This window comes from Stegastes partitus, unplaced genomic scaffold (genome assembly GCF_000690725.1).
Source record: "Stegastes partitus isolate 25-593 unplaced genomic scaffold, Stegastes_partitus-1.0.2 Scaffold892, whole genome shotgun sequence".
Lineage (NCBI taxonomy): Eukaryota > Metazoa > Chordata > Actinopteri > Pomacentridae > Stegastes > Stegastes partitus.
Genome location: NW_007578623.1, coordinates 91,300 through 106,095, shown reverse-complemented (window position 1 = coordinate 106,095; position 14,796 = coordinate 91,300). Strand labels below are relative to the sequence as shown.

The 14,796-nt window shown below is 41.3% G+C and overlaps 1 protein-coding gene across 1 annotated transcript in view; it reads left to right on the top strand.

Moving 5' to 3' along the window:
• bmper (BMP binding endothelial regulator) overlaps nt 1-14,796 on the top strand; it is a 34,627-nt gene that overhangs the window by 16,021 nt on the left and 3,810 nt on the right. Inside the window, exons 3-12 of the mRNA XM_008293533.1 lie at nt 1,544-1,643; nt 5,692-5,774; nt 6,159-6,249; nt 7,620-7,702; nt 8,290-8,389; nt 8,887-8,996; nt 9,132-9,266; nt 9,712-9,816; nt 13,682-13,727; nt 14,491-14,660. Of these exons, the coding sequence (XP_008291755.1) occupies nt 1,544-1,643; nt 5,692-5,774; nt 6,159-6,249; nt 7,620-7,702; nt 8,290-8,389; nt 8,887-8,996; nt 9,132-9,266; nt 9,712-9,816; nt 13,682-13,727; nt 14,491-14,660 (1,023 nt within the window). The remainder of the gene's footprint in view (nt 1-1,543; nt 1,644-5,691; nt 5,775-6,158; nt 6,250-7,619; nt 7,703-8,289; nt 8,390-8,886; nt 8,997-9,131; nt 9,267-9,711; nt 9,817-13,681; nt 13,728-14,490; nt 14,661-14,796) is intronic.

Genomic DNA, 14,796 nt, shown 5'->3' with positions numbered 1-14,796 from the left:
GTTGGTGTGAAAATTCACAGCTAAACTGTGAAGACTGAGTCACTTTTTTTTTTTTTTAATTTTCGAAGCCCAAAAAAAGCTGCAAACTTGCGATGAAGTTGATAGCAGAGCGCAGAGGTGGTATATCAGGTGAAAAGTGGCCATAAAAGAAAACATTTAGAGTCCAGTGTTGGGGACTGTTAGCCACGCTAGCGGCTACAAGGATGGCAATGTTGGCCCGTCTGCACCGACTCCAATATCACAACAGTGTGCACAGACATTTAATCTCTTTTTACTTTTTATCGAGGGTCATCATCAGGTTTAATCTGTCCAATGCTTTGACTGAATTTTGAGCTCACAGCACTGTTGTTGTCCAGCATCACAGAGCTCAGATTCATTATCTTTTACTTTTTAACTATTAAAAAAACGGCATTTTTTGTTGCTATCAAATATTGTCCTGATCATAAACTGTTGCTGTAGCTAAATACAGTGTCTCTACATTTAAAATGCGTTTACATTTGCATTGGGTGACATCGGTTCACTGCAGTAACATGCTAAGTGTTATTAGCCTTTGACCTCTGGCTGTGTCTCTATTGTGTATTTTCTATTGTTTCTGAGATACACTGGAGGTGTATAGCAAAGAGGAATAAGCTGTATCTGGCTTTGAATACACAAAATGCCACGGTTTGGGGTTTTGTTGTGAACTTACTACTTATTTTTGAGCTTGTGTACCATGTGTATCTGTTGGTTTTGTGTGGTTGCCTGCTTCGCCCTCATTAGTTTCACCTGTATCTTGTTATCCAATCAGTCCCTCACATACATTACAGTCCAGCCTTTTGCTTTATCAGTTGCCAGATTGTCTCCCTCGCAGTCAAGCTTTTTGGTCATTAGTTGTACTTTGTGTCAGCCTTGTTCCACTAAAGTCTTGCTTGTGTTCTTGGTTTATTTTTTTTTGCTTTGTGCCCTCGTACCTGCTCCATGTTCCTGCTGTTTGCTTTATTGACCGTCCTTGCGAGTCGACCAGATAGTAAAGATTTGGATGTTTACCTGCCCCCTGTGTCCTGCGTTCAAAGCGTTGCATTAGTGTGAGCAGGATAGGTGTGTTTTTGGTTTAATGTGTTTAACTGGGTTCACATCACAAATCAAGATACTTGTATGATTGCAGAGCTGGTCATGTGAGACGCTGATTGATTCTACATTCAGTAAATCTAGGGTTGATTATCCTGAACAGTGGACTTTGGCTGCTGTGAGGCATCTTCCAGGTGCTTTGAAATATAGCTGTGCAGATATTTTGTGGCTTTTAGGAAAACCTTAGTGTCCCAATGAGATTTGTATTTGGATGAGTATACTATTTACACAGTTTTTTTTAAATGCAAACTTTTGTATTCACCTTCATCTTCAACAGAAATATAAGTTATTAGTGATTTCTCTAATTTGTATTCCCTTTAAGAACCAGATCATGTTACAGTTTCTAAAAGACATGCAGACAAAATGATGACAAAACAAAACAAAAACGTGACACTGACAGATGAACTCTCTCTTCTTCTTCCCGACTCTCCTGCAGGACGGTAAAGCAGACTGCAAACAGGAGAAATGTCCGCTGGTCTCTGAAGACTGTGCTCTGGTGGTGAAGCAGACTGGCGCCTGCTGCGAGAGGTGTAAAGGTAAGACGGGCAGGTGGACAGACCGACAGAGGCGGGATGCAGGGCGCCTGCGTTGCTTTGGTTTTATGGCTCTGCGGCCGTGGTTGGAAGAAATTTATGTTTTTGGGTCTGTCCCGTTTTCATGAATCTCCGGAACAATAAATTGAGGTTGTTGTGGCCTCGCAAAGCTCATTCTTTGCAAGAATTTATACGACAAAATTCCACACAAAAGTCTAATCGTATAAAAAGCTGAAATTATGACGTTTTATTTCCAACAGGGCAAAGGCCAATCAGCTTCACTTGTCGTGCAGTTTTTCAACGCATTAACTCGGGAACAAACGGAGCTATTGTGACCATATTTCCCACTTGGTCGGATACCGAATTGGTGACGCTCATCTTGAAACTGTGCTGATTGGTCTTCCATGTTTTAGAATTTGTAGCTTCGAAGCATTGTTGAGTTCTGTCACAATCTGCTTTAGTGACTGAAAGCACATACGAGGAATTTAAGTCTGTTTTTTGTTTCTCTCAATGACCCTCCACACTTCAAAGTCTTCACTCCATACAAGACATACATAAACTGCAAATTGACTTTTTTCGGTGGAGCTAAACAACAATGAGGAGGTGACTTAGTTTGATCATGGTATTATAATATCCCGACAGTGATAATGATAGGGTTTATTGTGGGACTATACCTGCAGCTGCGCTACGCTAATGGGAGGCTGTAATAACACAGAAACAAAGAGATGCTAACCAGAGTCTCTCAACACACAGACCCTTTGGGGACCACTTTAACTGAGTGTATCTAAACAGCCCGGCCTAAATGTGACCTGTGGGAGTAAAGCTATATTATTTACCTGACGTATGGGCACATACACACACAGCTGCAGTGTGTGGAGACAGCGTGGCTGCTGAAGGGGTTCACCGTTGGGTTTACAGGCCACAGACATACAGCTGCTTTTATGAGCCAGGAACTGTACCTTCATCTCTCAGGTCCTCATCTTCTTCCAGGTTTTAAGCACCGTTAATGCATGTGGGGTTCACCCTAATTCCACATGAGCAGATTTAACATTGCATTGTCCTGTTCACGCTTCAACTAATCTCAGACTGTATGGAAAACACCTATTTGGTGATGTTTAGAACAAACAGAGCAGTAATCCTTTTATTTTGACATCTTTGGGGTGTTTATGGGTGCTTCTGCATCTCCCAAATATACACAAGTCAATAGATGCACGTGTCTGCAGGCTAAATCAGCCTGCAACATGCTGAAACAATCCAAATCCTAATAATAAATGTAAACTTTTATTTAACTCTAAATCAAACTTTAACTATACACTGTGAAAAACATAAATGTATGCAGCTCATACAATTCAGATCCCTAATTTCATTTCTGAAACCTGAAGATTTGAATCAGGCAGCATCCGCTTGGACATGCAGTGAGTGACTACTGAGGACTAAGAACAATTTCAGTAACTTTATGAAATGTTTCAGGTTGTCATTTAGTTCTGTTCACTTCTGTAATACATTCAAATCAGTTTGAAGGCTCTCGAAACTGCAAACATTAAGTTCACATTGCTTTAGCTCAGTGATAATGATAATTAAGGTTAAGTGCTGCTTTTAAAAGTCTCACATTAATACCTAACTTGGTATCCACTGTGGTAGATTACACCACTTAGAGAAGGCAAAGCTTCAAGACTTGCTGTAGCAATATCTGCCAACAATATCCCAAAAACTCTGAGCCTCTTTAGACTCAAGCTTGTTTTAAAGAAAAGGTTTTTCATGAAATAACACATATGTGTTTGTAGATATCTTTTGGATTGTTTCATTGGCTTCGTTATAGTTTGAGTGGTTGTAGATCAGGGGTGTCCAATCCTGGTCCTCGAGGGCTACAGTCCTGCATGTTTTAGATGTGTCCCTCTTCCAACACACCTGATTCAAATGATCAGGATCGTTATCAGGCTTCTGCAGAGCTTGATGATGAGCTGATCGTTTGAATCAGGTGGGTTGGAAGAGGGAAACATCTATAACATGCAGGATTGTGGCCCTCGAGGACCAGGATTGGACACCCCTGTTGTAGAGCATTCAGTGGGCATGAACTGTATCTTTGGTTTCTTTTGTACTGGCTTCAGGCCTCAAACTCGGAAAAAACCAAACAGAGAATCCCCCCAAAAAAGTCCTCACTTTGGAGGATGTTATCGCTGTTTCTGTGCTCATGAAGCCGTGCGTCTCTATGGAATTATAAAAACACACACCTCTCACACGGGGCGCGGTTCTTTTGTTTGCGGTTCGCCGTTTTACGACGCAGCACTTCGTTAAGAGAGGTGGAACACACTCGGCTCGGACACGGAAAGCCCCACGTCGCCACGGCAGCCGGCATTAGTTTTCTATTGTGCGGTTGACTTGTGGCCGAATTTAGGACCCCTTTGTGTCTTTGCTTTGGAGAAGAAAAAAAAAACAGCAACTCCTACATGTCATATCGCTGTTTTCTCACTTTTATGAAATCATACACACAGTTTAAGAAAATCACAGCCAGATTGCATCAGTTTATGGGGGAGCGGTTTATTCTAAAAGTGGCTTAATTAGCCAGTTTATGCATGCAGCAGTGCAGCAGAAGCATGTTTGAAATGACATCATAAACTATATATTATTTGAAAAAAAAGGTAGAATCTGAGATTCCAACACTTTTTTTTTAAAAGAATCAGTATTAAGTGTCTTTTCCCCATTAACAAAGTGCAAGACTTATTTAGAAAGATTTTAAAGTTAAATTCACATTAATGCTGTTGACTGTAGATTCAAGTTAATGTACTAATAGGCAATAGTATGTTTGTATATTATAGACTAAAAATAAGTTAAGTAATAATATTGGCATAAAACTGTTATTTTTCTCCCTCGCTGGAGCTTCAACCCTCCATAAGACAGATGATGTGTTGTCATATTAGTCTGCGTTAGTGAGCAGGATATGAGTCTCTGTAGGATCTCCTGCCATCTAATCTGATCTTCTTCTTCTTTTTTCTTTTTTTTTAATACCATACGTCGTCCTGCAGCAGAGATCCAGCATCAGAGGTTTTGGTTTACACAGAGGATAGCAGATCAATGGCCGTGATCGGGTTTCATTGTATGGAAAGTTAAACATTGATCTGAGACCACTTACTGTAAATGGGATGAAATGAATAGGCTATTCATTTAGCGTTGAGTGGACAGCAGTTGACAGCTCAGTGGGTGTGAGTTACTGAGCAGCTGTTACATCCCAGCGAGTTTTTCTAAACGTGCGTCTGCGTGAGAAAACGAGGTGAAGATTAGTGCTCGTGTGTTGATTTCTCGCACCGACTTTTGTTAAATGTACACAGAAAAAAGGGTTTATGGGTTCACAGCATGATGTACGATTCCTTACAGATCTGTAGACTTTGAGTTTGATTTGACGCTGACTGCTTTGATGTGTGATTTACACGAAGCCATCAGGAAAAATGAAAGCAACGATGACATAATAAACACATCAGTAATATTCTACCCTATTCTTTTCATTTGCAAACTTAATTGTGTTTTGAAGCTAAAACTAGAACACACCTTCCTGGCTGCCATCAACAAAGATGGAAAAATAGAAATGATGTGAAAAGCTAACTAGCGCTGAAGTACCAGATGTTTTAACTCACTTTGCTCTTACGTCACAAATGACAAACGCGTGAAAAGACGTGTCGTGATTTTATGCTTTCTCCGCTGAAGTCAAATATCAGGTTAACAATTTGCATGAAACATTTAAAAAAAATGTACAAGTAATGGTATAAAATGGCAAATATTGAACATTTCCAAAGAGTTTTCCAAATGTAAAAGCTTCTCCAGGACATTGTGATTTGCTTCCAGATGATTCAGCGAACGAGTCCAGATGTATTATAGGCATGCAGGTGTCAAATTCTTTCAGAGTGTTGGCTTTAATAATTGGCAAAGAAGTGTGGTTGCTAAAGCAGTTGCAGGTTTTCAAAAATGCAAACATCCCTTCAGTAGAAACACAGAAAAACAATAAAAAAATATATTTCTCTGCATTATCTAACTATCTTTCTCCCCCTCTGTCTCTCAGGTTGCATGCTAGATGGACGATCCTACAACAGCTCAGTATCCTGGATCAACTCCACCAAACCCTGCGTAACTAGACGCTGTCAGGTGCGTGTGACCCGGCTACACTGATGAGAGCTGAAGCGAGCAGACGCTGTTGTTTCAGCTCAGACGTCATGCTGAAACCTCTGACCTCTGATCTGAAAGACATGGTCACGCTGTTGTTAGAGCAAGGCAGAGGTACGAGGAGGAGTGAGGGATGAAAGCGTGGAGTGGAAGAACAAAGGTGTTGGAGGTGGAGGGATGAAAGGAAGTTTGAATGAAAGGGAAGGAGAAGGGAAGTAAGGAAGGAAAGGAGGGGAATGTGGAAAGGAAGGAAAGTAGAGAAGGAGAGATGGAGAAAAAGGAGCACAAAGCATCAAAATCACATTTGTCTTTTAAAAAAAAAGATGTACAAACTGAATAACTTACCTCCCTGTTGGGTTTTGACAGGAAGGTGTCATCACTGAGGCGGAGATGCAGTGTGTCGTCCACTGCAAGAACCCCAAAATCCACCCAAAGAAGTGCTGCCCCACCTGCCCCAGTGAGTACAAACTTAAACGTCTCTGTGTGCAAGCTTTCTGGAAATTAGGGAAGTAGTATTCAGCTTCAGGGTTCCAGTACTTGATCAAGAAAACTTTTAAAAGCCTTTCAAAGAAGTTAATATACAGCTTTTATTGTTCTCTAATGACTGGCTCGGCTTTAGAATCAGCCAAAGTTATCAGTCTCTGTTAGCTCTCTGTTGTAAAACAGACATTTAGCAGGTTATTTCGATTTTAACTTCATTTTTATTTGACCTTAAAGACGACTGATACCACATTTAATTTCAAATATGTCAACTATTTAACTAGCAATTCCTGATTCTGAAGTATTTTTAGTTTTTATTATTTTACATGTGCAATACATGACATAAAATATGACAAACTCTTATTTTGGCATTGGGTGCAAAGTTACTGGGAAATCAAATAGTCAACTGAAGTCCCGCTCAGACATTTATTTCTTCATGTGATTCTGACAGCATCTGAACGTTTTAGCTTCCTGCCTGAATGAACATCATGGTCATTTTTTAAAATAAAAGTTGGCAGTCCTATTAGGTTTAACCAGTATAACAAAGCACCAGTCTGAACTGACGCATTTGAGATTTGATGAGCAACATGGTTTTGATAGTTACTTCAGCGTTTCGTTGGGTTACGTTCTGTATATAATTATGAAAACTGATTCAAACGTGCACCACAAATATCCTCCTGTCAGAATACGAAACCATAAAATCTTGGAATTCTAATCAGAATAACTTGATATGACAGAAAAAATATTTGACTTTCGTAATGGATCAGACTGTTAGAGTAAAATAATATGGCGACAGCTGTGATGGAGCTCCATGTGAGGTGTATCAAATCGCTGTGGCAGCTCACCTGTTTGAAGTGAAGACAAGCACACAGTGTCAGTTCCTGTTAGATCCCAATCAGATAACAAGCTTGTTAATAATTTAGGTTTAGTCTTATGTTTACTAGGAGCTCCTTGAACCTTTGTGTGCTGTCCAATCTGCCCAAATATCACATAGCTCTGACGTGGAGGTATGAAAAACATCAAAGTGAGCTAAGTCTGAATGACAGAATGCTGCTGTTTTAACAGTTGGATAAAGCCAGCAATGTTATATATCCAATGTCTGAAAAGGGTTATATTAAGAGTAGTATTCTTGAAAGCCAACAAAACACCAGCTGTAAAGCTTTTGCGTAATACCCAGTCTGTAAAACCTAAAGTCTTACTTGCCAACGCTGGATTTTTTTTGCAACAAATTGCTGCACTTTCTCTAAAACTGCCCTCAATAGGAGCTTTATGTGAGAAGAAACATGTGTGCATTCACTAAATGTAAGTGAAGGTGAGCTAAACAGCAATTTGTGTCTCTCTGTGCAGGCTGCATCTTCGAGGGTCGTCTGTATAAAGAGAAGGAGGAGTTCAGTCCAGAAGGCAAACCCTGCATAAAGTGTACCTGCACTGTGAGTCCACTGCTCACACTCTCACCTTTGAGCGGAGACTCTGTCCTACAAAGTAGTTAGTTTTGGAGTCTCCTGGGAGTCACAATTTTTTGGGTTGGAACAACATCCTCATTTCCTCCCGTATTCCTCCCCCTCCATGTCTCCCCCCCCTTGCTACCTCCACCCCACTCCCGTTAGACAAACAAACCCTACAGGTACGTCCATAAACACGTTACAGCATTAATGTGCTGACACCTAGCCGGGGCACCCTGTAGGCTTTTCAACAAATACACACACACATACGGGGCTGTCGTAGTTGGTGCTGCTGATTTACTGAGTTAGCTGATTTAAAACTGCGCGGGGATCCATTTGTTGATCAATTTATATGCAAATTGATGTCAGTGTTGTCGTCTCTTCCATTCTTTTTTCTTTCTGTGATGAGGACAAAACAATTGAATATTAACTGTGTAATCAAACCAAACTTTGATAATGAGGAAAGTGAAGTTACTGTAAAACATGTGAGCCTTGTTTTATCTCTGGAATGTGAGGAGAATTTCAAAAAGTTTAATTCAGTGCATGTTGGTTATGAAGTTGTTTTGTCGTTCCAGGGAGGGCGGACTCTTTGCATGAGGGAGGTGTGTCCTGTCCTCTCCTGCCCCAACCACCTCAGCCACACCCCGCCTGGACAGTGCTGTCCCAGATGTCTCGGTAAAGACCTGCAATCATACCTCTGATCTGTCGGCAAATTCATGTAAAATCTCTGTATGTTGGAAAAGCAGAAGCAAAACTGCTGTTTTCTTTGTCTCATATCCGTATGAGTCACCTTGCAATGTGTGAACATCACTGGAAAGGCAATTTCTCCACATTTCCTGAAAGTAGTCTCCATCTTTACATTGGAATATTTCACACAACAAATTTGCGTGGGGTAATAAAACATATAATGTATAATAAAACACACTGAAACGCATAATACTTTTCAAGAACGGGACTCCTAGTAACACTGCTGGATTCTGAACATCTGTTTCATCTGGAATCTCCATCAGGCTGTTTTCTGCTCAGCCAGTTTGCATCGATCAGCTCCAGTCAGTTCTTTCTGTGTCCACATGAATCTACTGTGGAATAACAAAAGTTTAGTTAAAAACAACTAGATCATGAGTGATTTTTATACCTGTTTCTAATCTGTGCCCGTGTCTCTTCTCCACCAGGTCAGAGGAAGGTGTTCGATCTGTCTTTAGGAAGCTGCCTGTTCCACAGCGAGGTCTATGAGAATGGCACCTGCTTCTTACATGACAACTGTACCACCTGCACCTGCAAGGTACCGGCTTAGATGTCAAAGGCTGTTGTCAGATATTTTGAATCACAATTTATTCCATTATTCGTTTATGGAGATTCTTGAATTTGTTTTGGCTTCTTGGCCCCTGTGTGGTCATCATGTCCTTCCTCTTCACAGGACTCCACGGTAGTTTGCAAGAAACGGTGCTCACGACCGGGAAGTTGCCAGGGCAACCAGTGCTGTGACGAGTGTCTGTCTTATGTGAAAGTGGAAGAGGTTAAATACTGCAGAGTCCGGAATAAGATCTACAGGGTGAGAGGGCAGAGTCGAGGATGGATGGATGGATGGATAAGTGGCATATGGATTAATGGATAGATGAATGATGGACTTGTGAATGAATTAACAGATGGAGGGTGGATGATGATAGGATGAACAAACAGACGAATATACAGTATGAGCACATGAATGAAGAGATAAACAATGGCTGCTTGATGGACAAACACATGAACGAATGAATGAATGAATGAATGAATGAATGAATGAATGAATGAATAATGGATAAAATGACTGTTGGATGGACAGACAGATTCAGCGTATGGTTAGTGAATGACCTGATGGAGGAAGGATGGATAGATGGCCGGATGAATGGACAGACAGGTGAATGAATAGATACTGGAAGAATGGATGGATGATTGGATGGAGAGTGAATGAATGAATGATCTTTTTTTGACCCTGCTGTGTCTTTTCCCTGCTGCAGGAAGGAGACATGTGGTCATCAGTTAACTGCACTCTCTGCGCCTGTGTTAAAGGCAACATCGAGTGTCGGCCCAAACAGTGTGTACCAATCACCAGCTGCCCTTCGGTGAGTAACAAACCCGCCAGCCAATCAGCGGCCTGCATCCATTCGCTCGTTTCACGTCCAGCTATCCTAGGTGTTCTCTATAAAAGCACTGTCTCTGTCACTCCACTTTATCTGCCTGACCTGTCTGACGCTCACACTTTACAGCCTGTGACTAACTCCATCAATTTCACTTCACATGCGTGACGCCTCAGAACGATGATACGGCCGTGATTTATCGACCGAGCTGCCGTAACCAACTCTCAAATTCAACCGTTTAACCTAAAAAAAATAGGTGTAAAGTGTCCATCTGAACCGAAACACTGAATCACTATATCCTCCTCTTTTTATCTAAATCAGTCACTTAGACAGTAGTCAGCCAAAGCTGTTCTTAAAAGTATGTTTGGAATATGCAGACATATTTTTCAATATATATATATTTTCTGAATTTTAAGTTCCCTTTCCTTGTGGTCAGTTTGACACTTGTTATGCGATATTAGAGCGTATACAGCCCACACTACACTGGGCTCTTTTTTTTGCTAATTAGAGATGTTTCGCGCAGCTGAAGCGTGAGCCGCTGAACTCTGGGAACTATTAGGAGGGCGAAGGTTTGCTCCGCGTTCACCTGTCGCAGAGGTCGCCCTGAGGTCATCTGTCGGTCGGTGGGTGATGGAGTGAATTCCTCGCATACCGCTGGCCGGTGGCGGTCACGCAGTCAAAGCCGGTGTCAATGTTAGTCCAAGTTCACACGCTTCCAGCGGTTACAACAAGCCCTCACCTGTTGTTTGTGGTCAGAACAGGCGACTGCAGAGTGATGTAGGTGGTCTGCAGTGGAAAGGCAAAGTTTCACTTATTACATGCTGTTAAAGTTGTAGTTAGAGAGTGTTTTTGCCACAGCCTGGCTGGTTGTTTACTTCAGTTGCAGACCTTAACACATTAGTGTAGTCTAGTGTTTAGTGTTTATGCCTTGATGTCATGCGCTGGAGTTGCGACATCAGTTGTTATGTCGGATTTGTTGCTGCTTCTGTTTGTACCACTTGTTGCTGATGTGCTGGAGAGATCATAGCTCACACAAACCCACATAATGTGTATTTATAGCAAAGAATCTCAATACAGGATTACCTTCCTTTAAGCTTTTAGCATCTTAAAACATAAAAAATAAACAATACAGTTGAAGAGGTTTTCGAGTTTCATGGTTTCTGTGCCGTGGTTTGATCATAGGTAAAGCGGTTAAAGTTTGGGAAAACCTCCGGTAGTGGTTGAAATTTTTAAAAAGCATTAATAGTTGATCTGATAGAATGCAAAATGAATTTCTAAACAGAGTAAATTGGCTTAGGAGCAATTCAGATTGACAACAGCCCTGTGTATAGTTAGTGCAAAGAGTTCTGGTGATGGAGATGTATTGTTAGAGGCATCAGTGAAATTTCAAATACAATCCAGAAATTCCAGTTTAAATAACAGATGATCATGTTTAAAGGTTTATCATTCACCAAAACCCTGCACAAAGAGGTTTGTAAAACTCAAACTGCGTCTTAAAACTCAGGAAAACTATCACATGATGTGATTGGTTGCTTGTGTTTTTCACAACATGTGGCTGATGCGTGAAGTGGAGTTTTTTTTGTTTTGTAGTAAAGACAACATGAAACAAGCGAAATAACAATTAACCTTGATGCAGTTCCAGTGCATGTAGCTCACCTTTGCCTCTATGTCACATAATTAATTAAAGAATATAAAGTCACTTACGGTAAGGAATTTAAAGCATGACACAGCACGATCACAAACAACACAAGCTGCCAGCATTGTGTAAGTGACATCAGTGGATGAAATCTGACACACTATAAATCAAAACCTACGCTGTAGGTTTGGCGGGTCTCCTGTTAAGCCCTCGACTATAAATCCAGGTTAACGCGACGATACACATCCATCCACCTCCCTCAGTGCCACACTTGTACTTTTCATGAGAAACATGGCTTCTTGCATGGACCTGGTTCTAAGTTGAATTTATTGATGTTTGAGCTTAATTCCTGGAACCGGAGCTGCTTTACCTGCTTCAAATCAGGTTTTCAGAATCTATTGTCAAAATGCAAATTCACACGTTTCATTTGTGGACAACATTTACACAAGTTCAAGTAAAAAAACTAATGTTTGCTTAATGTTTATTGATATGTAACGGTAGCTAGCTCATGCAAAGCAAACCTGCACACCTGTCCTCAGTTATCACGAGTGCAACTCATCTCTCTCACAGAGGTCATCATGGTCTGCATCAGCCTTCTAAACACACACTCTCTCTCCCATGCCGTCATCCTGCGGTCAGCAGCAGGTCGACAGAGTGTGTGGGTCCCTTTTGGAGACAGTGTGTCTCCGAAAAGCCTTTTGTCTGTGTGGCGTTTGAGTGACAGCAAAGAAGAGGTTCCCTATATTTAGGCCTCTGAAAACCAATCTCTGTCACTGCGTGTGTGTGTGTGTGTGTGTGTGTGTGTGTGTGTGTGTGTGTCCTCAGTTTGTCAAAAGGCAGCCCTCTTCAAAGAGAGAGAGTGCCCTTTGTGCAGAGGTTAGGACTCTGGAGTGTGTATTGAGCGTACAGAGAACGTCTGTATGTGATGACAGATGAGTGGTGTGTGTGTTTATGTGTGTGTTTGTGTGTGTGTGAGAGAGAGAGCAAGCGGAAGACAGAAAAAAAAAGTGTGTGTGTGTCTACTTGTACATCTATATCTGTGAGGACCGACTTCAGTTTTTGCAAACTTCTGATTGTGGCCCTCTTTGACATTTGGCTCGTACAGATTTTCAAAGAAGGCTACAGGTACGGTTAGGCTGGTATAAGGGTTAAGGTACTTAGCTGTGATGGTCAGAGTAAGGGGGCTTGGAAGACGACATATCGCGAGTGTCCTCGCTAACACGGAAGCGCAAGTCTGTGTGTGTGCTAATGAAGGGCTTCCCTGAGGCAACAAAAACTAGGCGTGTGAAAGAGTCCTCTGATCTGCACTTCTGATGGAAGTTGAAACATACTGTACACACACTCACAGCGGGTCCTGTTACACAGACAGAGTTCAGCGGTTGAAGTCGGCGTATCGGTGTCTCTGAGGCCGTCCTGGTTTGACTGTGAACTTGTTAAAACGTGAACCTTTCCTCCGTGTCGATCTTTCATTTGATTCCTGTTCCGTCTGTCTGAGTGACGGCATGAAAACAGAATTATTATCTTTGTTTTCGCTGCCAATAAAATGTGGAAGAAGATCGGACTTTTATCCCGGTCCAAATTCAACTGTTGGTTGGAGGGATATCTCCAAAATGCAGCTGATGCTTGGTTGACTTCACACCAAATATGTGCAAACTGTTACAACTGAAGCCAGAAATATTACAGATTTAGAGCATTTTTCTACCCGCCTGCTCTGTCCCTGTGCATCTCAGTAGTATCAATATTCTTAGTTTTAAATATTTCACACGAATTGTTTTCTTCTGTGTGTTTCACTCTTACTCTGGTCTCTCTTTCTCTTTAATTGTTTATTTTTTCCACTACATTTATATCAGTTATCTTAAGTGTTTTATTTGCATCACAGACCCGTAAAAAAAGGCAAAGCAAAATCTGATTCAAGTAGCCATGACATTTTAAATTCACATTTACCAATAACAGTATTTACTTTAACACTTCTGAACTGTACTGTCAAAAGTCTACAGATGTATAATGTATTTTACTCTGAAATTCATTTATTTTTTCTAAAGTTTCTCTGATGTGTCTCTTGTCTGCCTGTGATCCTGCTCATGAAGTCTGCATTCTGTCAAAAAGTTTCTGGTTTTCTTTTATCATTCCAAGCATTCATGCCATCTTTTCTCAATCCGTCCAATCCTTCTGAGGGTTATCTAACTCTTTGTGTCTGTGACTCGTCTCTTGCAGAATAAGATCCTAAACAGAACCGGCTGCTGTCCAGTTTGCACTGAAAGTGAGTAAGTCCTTCTCCGCCCCTATCCGTCTCCACATATTGAACTGTGGCACTGGTGTGTGTGGTCTTCCAATCTCTATATGATCTAAAAATAAAAGATTAAAAAAAGCCTTTAATTTGAGGCCTTAGAAATCCTAAAATATCTTAAATAATACATTTTGTGTTAATGCAACGGTGGAATCAGAGTTATTGATTGTATTGAAGGATATTTAGAATGAAGGTAATTACAAGCCAAAAACCTCCAGCATGAATCGACTTTCTTAAAAAGCAACGAAAACAAATCCCGGCCCAGCCTCCGTCGCTTCCACTGAGTATTCCCCAGGAACTTCAGTCCAGACTGTGGTTTGCCCTCGGGTCATTTTACTTTGGCTTCTAATTGCAGCAAAAATCCCCCAAAATGTGCTATTTCAGGACTACAAATACTCCATAAACCTCACTTGGATATAATATACAGTTTAGTTTTAGTTGGTGAGGCAGACGTTTCACCACACCACAGATTCTGGTTCCACTTCTGAGGGAGTCAGATTAGTACCACATATTTCAGCGTTTATCATAAATTAGCTTTTTGCTTCTGGCTGTCAGGTTTCAACATGTATTCTTTATGAAGTCTTGAGTTGTCAGACTCACTGCTGTTCCACTGCTGCCATTTTAGGTCATTTAAGTTAAAATGATTTTTCTGTGATATATTTCTGTTTGTTTTGGTCGATTGTCGCCCCGTATTTCAACATTTACTCTATCTTTTTCTGTCTAAATCCTTCTCCAGAGCCTGGTGTCTGCACGGTCTTTGGCGACCCTCACTACAACACCTTCGACGGCAGGACCTTTAACTTTCAGGGAACGTGTCAGTACGTTCTGACTCGTGATTGTGGCGGCGTCCCCTCTGGAGGGCCGGGGAACAACGTCAACGTCAACAGCCCAGACTCCAGCTTCACGGTAAGATGGGACTTTGAGATTTTGGGAAACCACATACTCTGATGAGGAAGATTGGCGGAACTGGTAGCCTCTGCTAAACGAGGGGAAAATATGTCTTCACATTTTTACACGTTGAAACTTGCCTCCAAAACAGTCG